The sequence below is a fragment of the Chrysemys picta genome, chromosome 2, assembly GCF_011386835.1.
Source record: "Chrysemys picta bellii isolate R12L10 chromosome 2, ASM1138683v2, whole genome shotgun sequence".
NCBI classification, from domain to species: domain Eukaryota; kingdom Metazoa; phylum Chordata; order Testudines; family Emydidae; genus Chrysemys; species Chrysemys picta.
The window spans coordinates 227,002,815-227,023,511 of NC_088792.1; the positions used below are offsets into that span (position 1 = coordinate 227,002,815).

Sequence of the window (20,697 nt, forward strand, 5' to 3'; positions counted from 1 at the left end):
GATTGCTCAGTTATGATTGGCAGGATGCATACATGGGTCTTTTTCTCTGGCCCCATTTGTAATGTCGTATTAAAGGCTGACCATGTTGGAGAATGTATCTTTCTCCTGAAATGTTGTGGTATGCTGTCCTGGGTTTCCAACTCATTTGAGAGTGCGTGTTCTCTCTCTTCAGCTGAAGCCGTACTCAATGATTTTTTGCCTCTGAAGTGCATCTGACTTTAGCACAAACAAGTAAGGTCAAGGTTAGTGAATGTAGAAAACTCTACTATAGTCTATTTAACTGCTACTTCATTGAAAACTGGACTTCTTGGCTTCAGAATTTTTGGATCTTGATAGGAAAGTGAGTTATGAAGTTAGTAAGCTCCTTCAAGGACCCAGTTTTTTTGCTGGTCCAGATAGCACTTGAGGGAGGGGACTGATCCCCATTAATTCTCTTCTAATAGCAGACCATCACAATAGCATAAAGGGTACCTTTGCCATCTGCTGTATCTTCAAGGAAGTCCAAGTTCTCAACAGCAGTAAATATAAAACTATCCTAGACAGGGTCTGGAGGAAGACACAATTCTTCATTCAGTTCTATGTGGCAAAGAACCTCACTTTCAATTGCAATCTCCAGGTGGAATACTCTGTTTTGGAATGAATTGATAAACCAACAGCTACTTATGTGTAATCTACCACTATGTCTCACAGTTGTCATGCATGTGTTGGAAACCTGCCTTTCACTCAAACACATGTACATGAGGCTTGTGCTATGCTTGCTTATTAATATACTTGTGCTGAAGTCATTGAAACTACTGATGCACTTCTTAAAGAAGTAGAACAGGTCACACTTTTTTTTTTTTTAGGTTTGTCATCCACTATGGATCCCTGAAACTCCCATATACTCCAGGACAGAATAGTTTTCCATATAAATTTAGCAGCTGCAAACAGTCTTCATATTACAATTAACATCAGTGCTTTCTTCTGCTTTTGGTATCCTTAAAAGCTGCAAAAGATGTGGTGCTATGTGCTATGATTCATTTCTGCGGATAGGATTGCAAAAACTACGTTCATATCCCACAGTTCATCTTCAATAAGTTTTTTTAAGAGCCTTTCTGCTAAGCACTTGTTCCTCTTCAATCCCATTCAAAGCACACTCGGTACTTAGCTCTGCATTGGCCATCAGCACCACTTTCCCATCCATTAGAGCCCTTTTGAGGCAATATATGAACTCCAGCTGAGTCGCATAGTTTGCCGTAGTAAAATCAGTATTGGTTTCTGTTGCTTTGCCCTTTTGATATGACGTATATATTACTGGTGTAGGGCTTGGTGTAACACATTGCATATCACATCCTACGCCAGAAATGTATGTAATGTTATGTGCGTGGGTATCTTTTGGGTCAATGTACCCTTTACTTTCTTTGCAGTGCTTTTGCTAGGAGTACTCCTTCATGTAGTTTCTGATCTGTTGAAATATGCTTAAGGGATGCCTTTGAGCTTACTGCAGAAGAAGTAATTGTTCTTCTCAAAATGTACCATATATACACTTTCATAAGCCGAATATTTTTGGTGAAAAAGTGACTCCTCAAAGAGTGGGGGTCGGCTTATAAACAGGTCTACACCAAAATTTGACGATTTTAAACTCTATGGAATCATTGAATTGAATATCTAATACATTGTCGTTTTGTTTACCTGGAGCGTCTGCAGACATGGAGCCCCGCAGCTCCCATTGGCTGGGATCGGCGAACCGCGGCCACAGGGACCTCAGGGGCTCCATGCCTGCAGATGCTCCAGGTAAACAAAACATCCCGACCCACCAGCAGCTTACTCTGACGGGCTGGGAGCCAAAGTTTTCCAACCCCTGAAATATAGGGTCGGCTTATGAAAGGGTCATACAGTTTTTGCTATTTTTACTTATCCATCTTGGGGGGGGGGGGTCGGCTTATAAACGACGGGCTAATGAACAAGTATATACGGTATGTCTTGGGACTTACTATTAAGTGTCTTGCCCATAGCTGGCACTTGTCCCAGCAACCTCAACTTTTTCCTGATGCTCAATGTACTTCCTCTCCAACATTGTCAGATTCAGTTTATGGGTGCACTTCTTACAGCATGTAAGGTGCCACTGAGCATTGTGTTTAACTAGGTCCTCAGCAGTGGTATTCTCCGAAGAGTCAGCTACTTTTCATCTCCCCATTGATGCCTAAAAATGATCAAGACCAAAGTAAAAACAAGGATTTTGTAATAAATTACTTTGGGATTGTAATTCTTATGTTATATAATTATGTGCATACTGTTTGCAGATGGATTCCAGTAATTTCTAGCTGGATGCTGACATCTTAATCAGTGTGTCATTATTGAGGCTACGTTTTAGTCACGGGTATTTTTAGTAAGTCATGGACAGGTCACGGGCAGGAAACAAAAATTCACGGCCTGTGACCTGTCCGTGACTTTTGCTATATACCCCTAACTAAAACTTGCGGGGCAGGGGGAGGTGCCGCGGGTGCTGGGGGGGATGGCCTGTGGGGGTGCCGTGGGTGCTGGTGGGGGGATTGGTGTGGGGGGGTCTTACCCAGCTCCACGTGCTGCCTCCGCCCCAAGCCTCGGTTCTGGAGCTCCCATTGGCTGGGAACTGCGGCCAATGGGAGCTGCGGGGGCAGTGCCTGCAGGTAGAAGCAGCACGTGGCGCTAGGAGCTGAGGATGGGGAGTTCCTGTCACCCTTCTGGTGAGACACTCACCCCCGCAAGGTAAGCACTGCCCCGCACCCTAGCTCCCAGCCCTGAGACCCTTAAACCCAAACTCCTGCTGCTGGGGGGCCAGGGGAGCCCGAGATTGCCCCAGCAGTGGCCAGTGTGCCTGGCCCGGGGGCTGCTCGAGCTGGCCAGGCAGCCCCAGGGGCAGGTGCACCAGCTACTACAGAAGTCACAGGGGTCATGGAAAGTCACAGAATCCATGACAAACATGAAGCCTTACTCATTACAACTCTTTTGGCGTAATAAACCAAGCTGATAATCAATAGCATTGAACTGCTTTTTTAACAATAATGGCAAATAAACTTGAGGTACTTCTTCCATTTATAGTAATCTGTAACATTAAAAAATGTAATCAAATATCATGTTCTGAGCATTAACTGATAACAGAGTATACTGGTAGTCAGGGGCCACAATTTAACTTTGACATGTTTGACATGCGTCTGTTAAAGTATAATTTAAAAAGCATTGGGTTTTTTTAAACTTTTTCTCAAATGTATATCTACAGAATTGTTTTAGGGTTGTCATGTTTGGTACCATTGTGTTTGTGGGAGAAAAGGCTTTTGAATGATACTGAGCTTGACCCATTTCTGATAACATATCAAAATTTCCACCAACCGGGGGATTAGCAAGTACACCCATTCACTCCGGATAGGATGACACCACTGAAATTATGATTCTGTATATATTTTTTTTAAATCGAATTACATCTTCCTATAGTTTGTCCAGTAATTGCATGTACACCCAGACTGAGCGGGGGGAAGAATTAACTTTGAGAATTACATGAAATATGACTGACTAATCCAGATTTAGGTAGCTGGATATTATAAGGAGTAAAATACTGCCCACTGTTAGGAATTTGTGTAGGCAAAGTAAAGATTATGGCCTGTTCTTGTTCTGTAGTGAAGAAATTCTTAAAGCCAAAAAAACCCTTTATGTCTTGGAGCAACTGAAAATGTCTGCTCTGGATCAATGTGTACTGTCTCAGAGTAGATCTTTGTGATGTATGTCCTTAAATTCTCAAATGAATCATATGCCCTTACATTGAAAATTACTATGTGAGAGGGCTCTGGGTAGCTCAGGGAGATAAAGAGCCTTTCACGTCTGATCACTGGTTCAAATTCAGTACAGGTTAGTAATCAGTTATCATCTAATATAGCTCTTCATTCCTCTTCTGAAGTAAGTTGGTGGGATCAGTCACGTTCTCGGTGGACTAATGTCCACATCACAAAGCAACAGCACAATCAGCACTAATTGGGCACCCTTGTTGGCAGTCCTTTTAGTCCTTGGCACATAGCCTTTTCTTTCACCCTAGAGATGTCCCTTGAGATCAGTGCGAAGGCCAGTTGGATGGAACCACACAAAGGATTATGCACTGCCACCAACCATTCTGTATCTGTTCTGTGAATAGGGCTTTCATTTTCTAGCAGTGTCAATCTGACTGCTTTTAATAGACATGAAAGTCACTGACTTGTTGGGGAAGATGGGGTAAAGGAATTAGCAGAAATGCATTAAGTTGTCTCAGCACATGGAAGCTTAAAAAGTAAAAAGTTACTTCTAGTTATAGTAATAGATGTTATTAGTAAGGCATTAGAGAGAAGCTTCACTACCACTCCAGCTGCTTAAACTATGTGACCTGTAGCTAAGACTTTCAGTCTTAAGCATAGGTTCTTAAAACAAAGATCCCAACTTCTCAAATTATTTATAAATTTTAATATTTCATTGTTAATATCCTTTTTTCATCCAGCTTGTTCAGGTTTTCAAAATTCTTCAGGGTTAATATAACAGAAAATCTTGAGTTGGTTTAAAGGAGATGCCATTCAGTTAGAAACTGATGCTTTATAAATTGGACAGTAATCAGGGCCTCTGAAGAGGCATGCTCATTGTATCTGTCGAGTTTCATATACTAGCTGACTGCTTTACTGTGCCTTATGGAGCTTTGATTGCAATATGCTGTCAAGAGCCAACAGTCCGTGCTATTTATTTGGCTTAATGCCAAGTCTGGCTCCTTGATTCCTCAAGAAGTTGCTACCAGCCCAGAGGGGGCAAAACCAATGAGCCATAGGGCATGCTTTTTATTAAAGAGGAGTCAAAGAGCGAAAAGAAACCACATCAGCTGCTGTCAATACTGAGCTAGTGCCAGAAACCCCAAGGCTACTACTGTTGCAGAACAACTGCCAAGCACTATAAATCTGAGATTTACTGTGACGCAAAGTTTCCTTAAGAGCTTAATTTCTGAAGCTACTGTATTACTTTTCTCAAAGTGCTGTATTTTTAGGTAAAATCCACTTGAGGGAGTGAGGGTTAAGATATAAGTGTGAGTTTGATGAATGAAAGAGCTACGCTGTGTGTGGGTTCTTGGCAAGTTGCCATGTCTTTGGGGATCATAGAAATTATTGATGACACAGAACACTCGTATGCCCTTAGCCTGTACAGCTGATTCAACATGGAAATAAATGCTGTCTAGAGAGGAAAAGTTTTACATTGTATTAAACCAGTGGAGGTTTTGAATCTCTTAAGTGTGTATTAGAAATGTATATATGTATTTTTAAACATTTGCTACTTTATGTGGAATAGCCTTTAAATACTATTCTTCCTGTGTGTTTATGTTAACAGTTTGAGAACAGGCAGAGTTCTGTTTATAGCAATGAAATGGAGAAAAACTGAAACAAGAAGGAAAGCATCTTTCCCTTAATTTTACTTCCTTATTTGCATCCAGGCACAGTTTTAAATAGGATTTTTTTCTGGTGGTTTATTGTATATGAAACTAAAAGGAGAACTACTTTTAGACATGTGCATAAACAAAAATTAATGGACTAATTTTAGTATTTTCCAGCATATTGAAATGTTTTAAAATAATAATTGCTGTGTATTCAACTTTTTTATTTCAGGCAAATGGTATTAAAATTGGCCCTCAGCATGCTGCTAGTAATGCAACACTTACAGGCAATCAGGGAGGACAACAAGCTGGTGGAGGCTGCTGTTGAACCTATTTTTACTTTCTAGCTGCCCAAATGGGGCCCACTAACTTGTTCTTTCACCCTCCCCCCACTGCAGCTCAACTGAGACATGAAACTATTGTAAGTTGGTTTCATGCGGCAGAAGAAGACTTTATCCTTCAACTTCTTGTATAACTTTGAATAAATGGTTAATGTTCACTTAAAGACAGATTTTGGAGATTGTATTCATATCTATTTACATTTGATTTCTAGTTCAATTGATGTGATTATTTTTGTTAAATGTTGTCTTGTGCCCTTGACTACGAACTGAATTGTATTAAACACTACAAAGTCATCTGAGTATTTTAATCAGTTTGTGTAGTTAGGTTTCCCAGCTACTGTGGTTACCTAATGTTTAATATTGTAGAGCTGTCCAAGTTTTTGTCAATTTTCAAGGCTATAAAGAAAAGCAGAAGGACTCTTTTAATTCTGTATTTATCATTTACTTTCTGTATATATAGTTTAATAACCTGCTTGGGTGTATTTGCCAAGCTATAATTCTTTAATGCATTTGCATAAACTCTATACTATTTAGAGCTTGAAAACTACAGAAACATTATTAGAAATCGCTTGGATGCTGAATTTTAAACCTTTTTGACATTGTTAGCATGTTCATCCTCTCCTGCCATTATCCTCAAGTCCAAGAAAAATGCTTAATGTATATTACTGGAGGCTACGTATATGTTAACTATTTTAATGCCAAATGTTTGCTGTTTGTCCACAATTTCCACAGCACCTCTTCAGAAATGGATTAGCTGTTTGCCTTAATGAATACTGTAGGTAAAAACACAGTATAATGAATGAAAAATACAGGAGGAATTGATACCCTTTTAAAATGGCACATTATGAAGACTTTGATCTTTTCGTATTTCTTTTTCTTGTTTACTGCTTGATTTCTCAGTATATTTTTCATGCAGGACAGTTTTTCAACCTAGTTGTACAGTGACCGTGTAAAGTTTTCTTTCAGTGGCAACTTGTAATCCTAAATATATGGTAAGCATCTTGTCTGTTGTGAAAGGGGTGTGACAATAAATCTGCCGGATTGAAAATCTTGATAAAAGCCAAAACTGGAAATGCTTTTGTACTTTACTCAATGTGGTGGTTTATTTTATTTTTTCTCACAATGAAATAGTTAACAGTGCAAAATAAAATTCTGTGTTTAAGTATTTAAACTGGTTAAGGTGCAGAATATTAATGTCAGTCTGACTGCAAATGAGGAAGGAAACAACTTCCCATTATTTTTCATATTTATATATATACATTCAAAAATAACAGGGTGACACTGATGCTAGCTCATGCTTCATATACCTCTCTAAAGAAAAGAATTTCAGCCACAAGCTTTGTCTTAATGGACCAGGAGAGACTGAAGCATAAATCTGGGGGCACGGAGTCCCCCTCAATTCATCTAAACTTACTATCAAGCTACAAAAGGGAACATTAACATCTAAAGTTCAATCTGAGAAGTGTAACATAGCAATGGTTCTGAGATTAAATAAAGTTTAAAAGTATGTGGCGGTCTTTTGCAATTTTTATAAGTGTTATTAATGAGCAAATGATCATCACTGATTCTAATTTTAGACCTCTTTCTAGCCCATTATAGTTGTAGAAGTATTGGAATCTAATACATTATGTCCATCTATATTTTCAACTAGTGAACATTGTGAGACCATTATAATGTAATTCCATACTTATCTCAGTTATGAATATTAATTATTTGTAATATAACATCATTTGAAACCAAAATTTTGTACAACTTGAAGCATTTATAAAGCACAAAAAAGAAGTGTTTCCCTTGTGCTGACTCAAAGGTACTACACTGATTAAATCAATTCTTATCAGTTATATGGGTAATGGTGGTAAACAATGTGATGATTGGGTAGCCACACAAGAAATCCAAGAATAAAAATCTACCTTGGATCTGATTGGTAGTCTAGCAATACAACTTGCTACCTTATGTGAGCCAAGAGTCTTTTGCTCCCAGGATAGTGGGGGCTGCCAGTGCTACAAAGATAAAGTGCTTGATCCTGGAGATGTGAGACAGGAATACAGTGCTCCATAGTACCCTCAGGCCATTTTGGAAATTGGAGCCAGCCTTCCTTGGCCATAGCAATTGTCAGTATAATAAGTCTTATGGACAAGAGATTCCCCTTCTCCAATACAGCCTCACCCCCAGGAAAAGGGCAAGGGGTGATCATGTCCTCTGAGTGATAGGTTTTGGAGTAGAACTAAAGAAGCATCTGACAACCATTTCACCTGCTGAAGGCTTGGTGGACTCTCCATTTTATAGGATTGGAAATCTGAGCCGCTCTTGCAGAGCACCAACCTTAGTTTTCAGACTATACTAGTATTATTCAGAAGGCTGCAGACTGGAGTAAAATCTTCACTTTGATCATGATGCTAATACTACTCCAGTAGAAGGATGTAGTAGAAGTTCTGCTACAGAATCCACTCCTCTCCTAGTCCTGCTACTGGTACTTTCAAGGAGGAGCTAGAACAGGCCTCATGTTAGTTCGTGGGGGGTGTCCTGCTGCCCGGCTTTGGCCACCAGTTTAGTGTGAAACTTTTCCTTAAAACAAATACTTTTCACTGTAATATACCATCTGCATCCTTTTGTGTTTTGAGGAATTACCCATTTTTTTGTGTGGATATTCAACACTCCCAAGTATAGCTACTGGATTGAGTCACCAGCAGTAGGCTGGACTAGGGTGGTTGTAATTCCAGAGCACACTTTACCAAGGTTATGACAATTCTGTGGCAAATTTTACAACTTTATTTACACCTTATTAGCTGTGATAATTTATCTAATTTCCTAGTTGCATTCAAGAAACCCATTACCTTTTTATGGCCAAGAAATTGCTTGGATGACAATGGAATTTAAATATTTCATTGTACATCAGGGACTTGAACAGCTGCTGTAATCTAGTGGAAAAAACACTACTAGCACTGGAAAAGTCATATCAAGGTACAGTATTACGCAACTTGCTAACTGTTTCTGTCCTTTTCCTAACTTACAATATGGAGTAGAAATACTGCTGATTATAGAAATGGTAAATTCAGGATGGCAAATTTCCTCAAGCAACTTCTAGGCTTTTCTGTATCACTCCTAATACAAATAGTAACCAACCTCCTGGAATTTAGGAACACTCACTTCAAGATTCTGATCTTGCCCACAATGGTTTTATGCCAGTGCAATTCCAACTTTAATAGTTAGCTTTGATTTTATACCACAGTGAGATCAGACTCAGGCCCTTTGTTAGTTAAAGGTAGCAGTATTCCCTCAACACCGTTAAATACGCTAAATTGTTGGGCTTATTTGTTACAGAGAATAGTGTTATAGATGTGGATGAATAGACCATCTGCTGAATAATTACCAGGAAAAGAAAATAACTCAAAGTAATTTATTCTGCATGTATATTTATTTTGTACATTTACCTCCAAAAGTTTAACCTCGGGATAGTCTATACATTTTGGGGGGGTTGGAACAACAAATTAACGAAGTTGGAGGTTATGAGACTGCAAACATCCTACTAATCCTAGTAATTCTACTAATTAGTACAAAATGTTTTAGAGGGAGTCTTTTATGGGTGTCTTTTAAACAGGGCTGTTGTACAAGACATGGCTTAAGTAGCATTTAATAGATGCAGAAACCTGTGATCTGCCAAATAATTTTCTCTGAGTTGCTTAAAAATGATTTAATATTGCAAACGTTTATTTAAACATATGGTGGCACTTTTATCAATTTCATCCAACAAAAGCTCTTCACAAAATTAGTCTTTTTTTCCCCCCCTTCCTTCATACAGTTTAGTAACTTCATTTTGGTTAGAGGAGCATTCTGTGTCATTCCTTTTTGTCTTCAGCCCCACCCTTTTTGGTGGATGTTGATAATATCACTTAATATATTTTAAAATACTACTTTTAAGAAAAATACTGTTCTCCTGATTTTTGGTTATTGTGACCGGGTGTACCTACTCTACCCTGTCCCAGAAAGGGTTAACTGTGCATTGTAGGCTAAGGAGGCCATGCCCCTCCACCCCTCCTGGGCATGCTCAGGCTGGAGATAGGATATAAAAGGAAGCAGCCCAGGTCAGTCTGGGCAGCTTGCTGAAGGGGAAGCATGCAGATTACAAGCTCTCTCCCAGGAGCTGATACAGCCTCTGGACCACAGAACCAAGGTAGGCCTGCTGTCCCAGACAGATCCTAGTCTGCCTGCAGAACCTAGAGCGGGAACCAAGTAGTCAGGAGCTGCACCAGCTGAGGACCCTAGAGACCTAGGGGAACTGTGGACCACTGCAGCGGAGGACAGGGTAGGAAGCAGCCCAGGAGACTTAGATGTTGCTCTGGTTACTGCTGCTTCATTGGTGAGTATCCTTGCTGCTGCTAGGTCCCTGGGCTGGGACTTGGAGAATCAGGGAGGGCCTAAGTCCCCTTACCCCAGATGCCATAATTCCCTAGGTGGTGTCCCACTTCTCTGATGGGCCAATAGGCCACACCACCCCATAGAGGTGGGCAACTTTAGTGACTCCAGCCACTTGGCCACTGCAGTCCTGTAAGGATGGGCCTCTTTAATGACTGCAGCCATTGGGCTGTTCAGCCCTGTAAGAAAGGACCACCTATTAACTTGGGCCATCAGGCCACTGCCCTGAGAGTGAGGGCAGTCCAAGGGACTCTGATCACTAGACTGTACTACCCTGCTTTATAATCAGGCTCACTTGCTTTTGACTGTATGTGACCTGACATCTGCAACAGGGTGTACCTACTTCACAACAGTTATTTTTTAAAGGGGGAAGGGACTTACTTTTTTTTAATTTTTTTTTATTTTCCCTCATCACCATTCTGTCTCAGCTGCTTCTTGACCACCCCCTGGGTTTGCTGTGAGGGGAATCTAAGCTCCTGTGCTCTAGATTCCCAGGGCTGTTTCAAGATCCTCGAGCCTGATTAGAGTCCAGTCCCTGCCCTAGGCACAGTCTCTGCCACAGACCCTTCCACTTGCTGGAACCCACTGTCTAGTTCCATAAGCCCTCTGGGGACAGACTACCTAGTTACTTACACATACCTCCCAGAACTCCACCCAGAGGTGCAAAGCTTCTAATTTACAGTGTAACTGGCAGGAGCATGTAGTAGTTGTGAAACAGTCAACACACGTGTGCACCTTGCCCAGTCTTCATGCTCTGTCATATTTAATACTGGAAAGCACAGGAAAGTACAGATCACAAAAAACAATAAACATTCAGAACTGCAATCCCCCTCCATAGCCCACCCTTTCCTTGGGGCATCTATCTGTGTTATGGGAGGCAGGCAGGGTTGTCAGTCACCTTGCCTATTCTGCCCCTGCACTAGCCTCCCTCATCTTAATCTGGGGCATAATGGCTCTTCTCCCCTCGCCCCCATTCACCTCTGAGTCCCTTTATAGACTCCTATTGTGGTCACCTGCTAACTTTCCATTACATTCCAACCCCACCTCCTTTCAGTAAAGAAGAGGAAGTGTCTCCTCCCAGCTGCAGCAAACCCACTGTGCCAAAGTGGTTTACTTTGAATGGACCATTGTTGAATGCTGATCATTCATCATTGGCTCTGGCCTGGCAGAGATATGACGCAATCCTGCTAACTCAGGCTTGAGCTACGGACATATAGACTTCCTATCAGGACCGCTGGAATGTTGACCGGGGGGGGGGGGGGGAATGGGCCATGAGTCCTGCTCCTTTCTATTGCCTCACTCTCTGCTCCTCTTCCCCCGCCCCCAAACCCCTGAGCAAACTAGAGCTGATCAATGGTAAGAGCCAGCCAGGGAGCCTAGGCCGCTATGGGGAGCCCTGGACCCTCCACCTGCTCTGAGAGGGAATGGGCCCCTGAGCTGCACCACCCAGGGCAGCTGGAGGGTCCAGGGTTCCCCACAGCAGCCTGGGCTCCCTGGGCAGCTCTTATCACTGCACAGCTCCAGCTTCTGGCCTGGCCTGGGGTGGAAGAGAAGGGGCAGGGCTACAGAGAGGGGCTGGGCCTCATGGCATGGCGGGATAAGGCCCCCTTCACCCCCCACGCACACCAGGAAGAGGTTGGCACTGTGTGTAGGAGCTGCCAGTGGTGCTCTGTGCCTGCCTGATGTTTGCAGCTTGTGCCCTCAAACTATGCCCATTAAAAATTGTGTAAGCATGGCCCTCCCACTTTTTAAAGGAGGGGAAATGGCCCCCCTAGTTCCAGTACCCCTGCTTTCTATAATAGTCATTTCATAGTACAACTTCATAAAATCATTCACTATTATGATTGGTCCAGACAGAACCCCCAATTTGTCACTTTTCTCTCCCTTTCAAACAAGAATAAAGCAGGGGATGTGACAAGTATCCCGTGGATGAACAGGCACCCTACTTATTAATTTGAACTTCATACATTCAGGCATTAAACAATTCCAATGATCGTACCAATACGCAGTTTCATGGCATTATAGGTCAGTTCCTATGTTCATACCCCTGTGGGGAGAGGTGAGATGTGTTCCATCCCCCTCGGATTTAATTATATCTCAAATGACCACACTGAAACTATCATTTCAGAAAGTAAAAGGCATCTTTCCCATCTACACTTCCCCTAGCGGTTGCCTCACATCCTTCTGGGGCTTCCTCTCTCCTCTGCCAGGTATCATGAATTTGTCAGCACTCTTTACTACCCAGAGTCTCCCTCATTCCAGGGGAGCGCTGGCATACATCACCTTTTGGCCTTTCCCCGTGGAAATCTGAATCACAGCACCTTTTAGCTGTGCCCACTTTCTCTGCTCCCAGTGGAGTTCTGGCATCTTCTAACTGTACCAGTGGTTCACCACTCCCAACAAGATTGTTGGCCATCACACCTTCTGGTTCTGCTACTGTCTTCCCTGTTCTGGCCTGTGAACAATATGGCAATTTCCTGCGTATCTTTGGAAGATTTTACTGTATTAAGTTACTCTATCATTGTGGATGAGGGATTGTATTCCTTGGGGGAGGATGACCACAGCTCCGTCAGGAACTCAGCACATTGGGGGTTACTAGGCACGTTGACTCAGGTTGTGCGGGGCATGGATCAGCATTCATGTTGCACTCCTCGTCAGTACCCAGCCCAAGCCAGGGAAGCTAATGATTCAACCTCACACCAAATTCAGTGATGAATGCTAGTCGCATGCCACCTGAGGCATGTTGGGCATATGTTAAGAAGACTCAGGTTGTAACATCACCAGACAAGTAGCAGCACCTGGAGAGGTTTGCATATACTAGTTTAAACTGGATTCTGCAGAGACCAACTGACAAAGGCAGGCCTTTTGGATAAACAGCCTGAGTTTACACTGACTCAGAGCTTTCTTTCTGATCCAGCAAACAGACAGGCCCTTCTGTCCAAGGGGGATCCCAATCCTTGGGGAGGGGTTGGAAGGATTTGAGCTACTGGGGCCCCATAAGACTGAGCAGTGACCTCTTGTAAGCTGTTAGCATGCATATAGGAACACACTTGTTTTTTTTATGTTTTCCCTTTAATGCTTTCACCTTAGTAATAACTGTATATACTTATTTCAGAGCAGCAGCCGTGTTAGTCTGTATCCGCAAAAAGAACTGGAGTACTTGTGGCACCTTAGAGACTAATAAATTTATTTGAGCATAAGCTTTCGTGGGCTACATCCCACTTCTTTGGATGCATAGAATGGGACATATATATATACACACACACACATATACAGAGAGCATTAACAGGTGGGAAGAGCTGTGAGTTAACTTGTAGCTGAGGGCAATTACCCTCTTCACTGCCTTCAGAGAGAAAACAAAGTGCAGACCCTGGTCTTTTAGGCAGTATGGCTTGCTGGGGATATCCATGTGTAGGCAGGGAACTGTGCAACTGGAAAAACTCCATAACGAAGGGTCTGTGTTTGTCACGGAGGTCTTGGAAGTCATGGATTCCATGACCTTTGTAACTTTTGCCCCTGGGCCAGACACACCAGTTGCTGGTGTTTGGGTAGGGTGGGGGCTCAGGGCTGCGGATTGGGGTGTGGGGCAGTGCTTACTTGGGGGGTGCTCCCTGGAAGGGTGACAGAAACTCCCCTCCCTCAGCTCCTAGCTCCACCTGCTGCATCTGCCTGCACCTGCAGGCACTGCCCCCGCAGCTCCCATTGGCCGTGTATGTAAGCCAAAGGGAGCTGCAGAACCAGGATTGGAGTGGAGCCAGAGCCAGCATCTGGAGCTAGGAGCTGGAGGTCGCCGCTTCCCAGGAGCTAGGTAGGAAACCTGCCCCAGTCCCCACTAAGGCTTCCCTGCCCCGAGCACCTGCAGTGCCCCTGAGGGCCATCTCCACCCCTCCCCCCCGCAAGATTTAGTCCGGGGTATATAGTAAAAGTCATGGACAGGTCATGGGCCATGAATTTTTGTTTACTGCCCATGACCTATCCATGACTTTTACTAAAAATACCCATAACATCTCTTAGCTGAACCACTATCTCACTGCTCCTAGGAGGATTCTTGGCCACAAACATTCAGCACTGACTCAGTTTCCCTGGTGAGGGTAGACATCAAGTTTGCCCCCTTGGCCACTGAGTCTGACTATGGCGGGTTTCCACCAGAGCCCTCAGGATTTCACCCTGTTACATAATTACAGAAAATTACATATCAAGAAAATAACTTCCCCAGATTCCTACAGTCAGAATCCTAGAAACTTCTGTGGTGTCCACGTTGACTAAGAGCCACAGGTATTATACCCATAGCTGTTTGCTTGCTAGCCTCTGATCAGGCACACCCTTATGTACTGGGTCCCATGGGCATGACTTGACTGTCTTCTGTTTGAGCAGCCTGTTTGTCCTGGTTATCAAGCTTCTCTTGCTCCAGCTCTGTCTGCTCACTCTGATGTCTGGCCCCCAGCTTCATCCACTCTTCTACTCCAGCCTCCATTGCTTTGGACCTCTTACCATCACTGCTATATCTGCTAGATCCTTTGTGGCCCTGTCCTCTTCATCTGCAAGCCCTACAGGAGAAAAAGGGACCCCTTCTGGCCTGATGTCTGGAGCACATGCTCTATCATGACTCATGGTAGACAAGTGCAGCATGGTCACCAGCTCTGATTTCTCTTGATCATCAGCTGTCAGATCTCTCTGCACACAGAAGCCTAGGCGCTGCTCTTTCTTGAGTTGTTCATAATTCATGCTTGCTAACTCAATTTTACCTAAGACAAACTAACAAACCTGCTCCTGGTTTTCAGTTTAAGAGCAAATGTGTTTTTAAAAGCTTCACATACCACCAGGTAAATCCCAAACCCAATCTCTACAATAGAATGGCTCCTCTGTCTCTAAACTTTTTGTTAGAGATACGTAGGTATAACTAGGAGAGGCTGCTTTTTTGCGAAGTAGTTTGTCCTACTTATAATCCCATGCATAACAGAGTAAAATCAAATTGCATATTTAGGTTTTTACACTAAATGGATGTCAGTATTTACTGCTGGGCCCTCATGACTTCAATCCATCTCAAATCCGTTACAAAGGAATACCCCATTCCTTACCCAAATGTGTCTTCCCCTCCCACCCCCCCACCTGCCTTTTGATGCCATTTAATTTCTATGTCCTTGAGGCCATCGACTGTGAAGGCTACCGCGAAGAACAGCAGCATGTATTGGAAATTGCAGTTGCAGTCAGGTCCAGATGGCATACCACCTGAAGAAACATGGAGGAAGAGGCACACTCGTGCTCCTTTGTAAACTATTTAGCCTCATTTGAACAAAGGGTGAAGTTCCTGAAGACTGACAATGCTCAATCACTGCACCACGCTTTAAGAAGGGTGTTCTGAATTCTTGTATATGGTAGTCTTGAATTATGATAGAGTTGGAGTGCCAACTCCCCCTTTTGAAAGAAATGGGAACCTAGGCTGGCAGACACCAACAGTGTAGCTTGCTTATAATTACAAAACTGAGAGGATATGTAGGAGAGAAAACAGAAATATCAACTGAAGAACTGGAGTTGGCTTTCTAGGCAAGGGTGGCTCTAGGCACCAGCAAAGCAAGCATGTGCTTGGGGCAGCCCATTTGCAGGGGCAGCAGGGATCCAGCATGGGATCTGAGAACCAACAGGGGGCCCTGGGAGCTGTAGTTCCTTGGTTAGCTCCCTGCCTATAGAGCCAGCCCTGGAGCAGGGAAAGAACTATATTTCCCAGCATTCCCTTGGCCACTACCAACAGGAAAGAGGGGAAAGGAGTGAGATAGCTGAGACCTCATGCTGCAGCCTGCTGTGAATGGAGAGCTGCACTGTGAGTAGGGATACCATATTTTAAAATTAAAAAAATAGGACACTCCACAGGGAGGGAGGGTAGCCCCACCCTGCCACCATCCACTCCCTCCGACTGCCCCCCACAGAAACCCCAGCCCATCCAACCCCCCCTGCTCCCTGTCCCCTAATCACCCCTGCCCCTAACTGCCCCCCAGGACCCCACACCCTATCTAAGCGCCGCTGCTCCCTGTCCCCTGATTGCCCCCTCCTGTGACCCCTGCCCCAACTGCCCCTTGGGACCCCATCTAAGCCTCCCTTCTCCTTGTCCCCAACTGCCTCCTCCTGAGACCCCCCCCAACTTCCACCCTAGGACCCCACCCCCTACCTGTCCCCTGACAAACCCCCGGGACTCCCATGCCTATCCAACCGCTGCCTGTCCCCTGACTGCCCCTCCAAACCCCTGACCCATCTAACCCTCCCTTCTCCCTGCCCCGACTGCCCCCCCAAACTCCACCCCATCCAACCCCCCAGCCCCCTTACCGTGCCACTCAGACCAGCGTGTCTGGCTCCATGCAGCGCCAGACACACTGCTGCATACGTGCTGCCATGCTCCTCTGCAGAGCCACAGCCCCCTCCCCCCCCCCCCCCAGCACCTGCCTTCCAGATTTGAACACCTCAAAATTCAGGAGTGCTCAAGCTCAATTCGGGCAGCTGTTACTTCATTTCTCCCAAATCAAATATACTGATCCACTGTAACTTGCTGTAGAAAAAGTAGGATAAAATTGAGCAAGAAATGCTTCCCAGTGGTTATTAGGACTGGAATTGCTATTTTCAATAGCCATTGCCTTTTGTTTGTTTGTCTGTTTGTGTAAAAGGAAGACAGTGATATTGCATTGGCAAATTCCCCATAGAAAGAAAGAGTGGAACAAAAGAATAATAAAGGCACCTCAACTTTTCCTCATTTATGTAGGACAGTCTTATAATATGCATCCAGATATCCTCCAATCAAACAAGCTGAAAATTGTTCCACTTTACTGCAGTTCTGTAACCATATGGGAACCAATCCTGTCTATGTTCTGTGCACATCTAAAATTCCTGCTGAGTGACCTGCCCTGGGAGCAAGTTACCAGTGACCCAGGGCTGCGGCGGAAGGAGGGTGCAGGTGGGAGGGGGGGCGGAGAGAACCCAGGGCTGGGGCAGCAGGAGGTTGTGGAGGGCAATGGTGGGGAGATATGAGGGAGCCCAGAGCTGGGGCGGCAGGGGGTATGGGTGGAGGGGGGGAGAGCCCAGGGCTGGGGCAGCAGGGGGGTGTGGCGAGGAACCCAGGGCTGGGACGGGGGGCAGCCAAATTTTTTTTTGCTTGGGGCGGCAAAAACCTAGAGCCGGCCCTGTTTCTAGGGAAGGGACAGTGGCTTCTGAAGTAGTCAATGGTTTAAAAATTGATTACAATTGAAGCATTTTAATCCAAATGTAAGAACACCCCAACTACTCTTTACCCCTGCTACTTTTTGCCTTCAGTTTTCTTACCTTGGGTCAAGTGCTCCCACAGTTCCCAGGGCCTCAATGAGCTTTGTATGAGGTGGCACTTCTGTCAATTACTCTAAAGGTTCTTTTTTCTGGCAGGATGAATTTAGTCTCAGCTTTCTTCTTGTTTTGTCTCCTATTTCCACTTTTTCTTCCTACATACTCTCCTATTCGTCTTCAACTTATTCTGTCTTCCATTCTGCCCCCATTCTACCATTCCTTCAAGCCCCTTTCTTTCCCCTGCAAAAAAAGTCCTTTTCCTTTGGCTGATCCTGCCTTACTACAGTTTAGGAGCTTTTGCCCTTCTCACACACCTACTCCTCTGCAATTCCTATCATACCCTTGTTCAATGTTCTTCCTATGTGACTTATGCAGAATGGCAAGCTGCATGGACACTTTTCAAAGACACCATAATAGAGGCCCAACTTCAATGTATACCCCAAATTAAAAAAACACAGTAAAAGAACTAAAAAAGAGCCACCGTGGCTTAACAACCATGTAAAAGAAGCAGCGAGAGATAAAAAGGCATCTTTTAAAAAGTGGAAGTCCAAGCCTAGTGAGGTAAATAGAAAGGAGCATAAACACTGCCAAATTAAGTGTAAAAATGTAATAAGAAAAGCCAAAAAAGAGTTTGAAGAACGGCTAGCCAAAAACTCAAAAGGTAATAACAAAATGTTTTTTAAGTACATCAGAAGCAGGAAGCCTGCTAAACAACCAGTAGGGCCCCTGGACGATTGAGATACAAAAGGAGCACTTAAAGACGATAAAGTCATTGCAGAGAAACGTAAATGAATTCTTTGCTTCGGTCTTCAAGGCTTAGGATGTTAGGGAGATTCCCAAACCTGAGCCGTCCTTTGTAGGTGACAAATCTGAGCAATTGTCACAGATTGAAGTGTCACTAGAGGAGGTTTTGGAATTAATTGATAAACTTAACATTAACAAGTCACCGGGACCAGATGGCATTCACCCAAGAGTTCTGAAAGAACTCAAATGTGAAATTGTGGAACTATTAACTATGGTTTGTAACCTGTCCTTTAAATCAGCTTCTGTAACCAATGACTGTAAGATAGCTAATGTAATGCCAATATTTAAAAAGGGCTCTAGAGGTGATACCGGCAATTACAAACTGGTAAGTCTAACGTCAGTACCAGGCAAATTAGTTGCAACAATAGTAAAGAATAAAATGGTCAGACATGTAGAGGAACATAAATTATTGGGCAAAAGTCAACATGGTTTCTGTAAAGGGAAATCATGTCTTCCTAATCTATTATAGTTCTTTGAAGGGGTCAACAAACGTGGACAGGGGGGGATCCAGTGGACCTAGTGTACTTAGATTTCCAGAAAGCCTTTGACAAGGTCCCTCACCAAAGGCTCTTAGGTAAATTAAGCTCTCATGGGATAAGAGGGAAGATCCTTTCATGGATTGAGAACTGGTTAAAAGACCAGGAATAAAGGGTAGGAATAAATGGTAAATTTTCAGAATGGAAAGGGGTAACTAGTGGTGTTCCCCAAGGATCAGTCCTAGGACCAATCCTATTCAACTTATTCATAAATGATCTGGAGAAAGGGGTAAAAAGTGAGGTAGCAAAGTTTGCAGATGATACTAAACTGCTCAAGATAGTTAAGACCAAAGCAGACTGTGAAGAACTTCAAAAAGATCTCACAAAACTAAGTGATTGGGCAACAAAATGGCAAATGAAATTTAATGTGGATAAATGTAAAGTAATGCACATTGGGAAAAAATAACCCCAACTATACATATAATATGATGGGGGTTAATTTAGCTACAACTAATCAGGAAAAAGATCTTGGAGTCATCGTGGATAGTTCTCTGAAGACGTCCACGCAGTGTGCAGCGGCAGTCAAAAAAGCAAACAGGATGTTAGGAATCATTCAAAAAGGGATAGAGAATAAGACGGAGAATATCTTATTGCTCTTGTATAAATCCATGGTACGCCCACATCTTGAATACTGCGTACAGATGTGGTCTCTTCATCTCAAAAAAGATATTCTGGCATTAGAAAAGGTTCAGAGAAGGGCAACTAAAATGATTAGGGATTTGGAATGGGTCCCATATGAAGCGAGATTAAAGAGGCTAGGACTTTTCAGCTTGGAAAAGAGGAGACTAAGGGGGGATATGATAGACAGATAGAGGTATATAAAATCAGGAGTGGTGTGGAGAAAGTGAATAAGGAAAAGTTATTTACTTGTTCCCATAATATAAGAACTAGGGGCCACCAAATGAAATTAATGGGCAGCAGGTTTAAAACAAATAAAAGGAAGTTCTTCACACAGCATACAAGCAGCCTGTGGAACTCCTTGCCTGAGGAGGTTGTGAAGGCTAGGACTATAACAGGGTTTAAAAGAGAACTAGATAAATTCATGGAGGTTAAGTCCATTAATGGCTATTAGCCAGGATGGGTAAAGAATGGTGTCTCTAGCCTCTGTTTGTCAGAGGGTGGAGATGGATGGCAGGAGAGAAATCACTTGATCATTACCTGTTAGGTTCACTCTCTCTGGGACACCTGGCATTGGTCAATGTCGGTAGACAGGCTACTGGGCTGGAGGGACCTTTGGTCTGACCCAGTATAGCCATTCTTATAGTCTTGTGTCCTAAAAGCCAGTCAGAAGAAGACACTGAAATGGCTGATTTTTGAGAAGTATAAGAACTCCCACACCAGAGCCAGGGAGCTGGAGTCCAATCAGTAAAATGTTATTCTACAACCCTACTCCACTAGACCAATTACACCTATGCTTTGTAGGTAACATTGCCCATATTCCAATTTAGTGTGTGAGACAAGGAATGCACCTTCCTCCTCCTGGTTGTAATCATGTAGCAGATAAAGAATTGCATGGGTGCTATTTGTTCTCATATCAAGTATGCGTGATTTTGCTTGTGTGTGGGACATAATCTATTTCCTTCTGTTTTTCCCATTCAGTACTGGAAGGATCAGGGTTTTCTTTAATGTAAATCTGCACTAATGTTAATTATTAGGAACCATGCAGAAGACTACACTATAAACACCTATATTCCTAGAGAGTTAATGCCTCCCTGGCCCCTGCCAAACTACAGTTCCTCTGCCATATAGCTATGTGCTAACCTTATTAACAATATACAGTAGTAATTTGTTTTATTATAGTATTGAAGTCTCAGTTTGTAAATAATCCACGTCACTGCCATATAAGTAGCTGATGAAATGTCTTTACTAGGTTTGCTGAGCATGAAAGAAACCACACCATTTGGCAATAAAA

At 43.4% G+C, this 20,697-nt stretch overlaps 1 protein-coding gene across 1 annotated transcript in view; it reads left to right on the plus strand.

The window, feature by feature from the left end:
* The window catches only part of RAB2A (RAB2A, member RAS oncogene family), a 79,642-nt gene extending 72,846 nt beyond the window's left edge, over positions 1-6,796 (plus strand). The window contains exon 8 of the mRNA XM_005288122.5: positions 5,622-6,796. Coding sequence (XP_005288179.1) covers positions 5,622-5,717 — 96 coding nt within the window. The 3' untranslated portion in view covers positions 5,718-6,796. The remainder of the gene's footprint in view (positions 1-5,621) is intronic.
* The last annotated feature ends 13,901 nt before the right edge of the window (positions 6,797-20,697 follow it).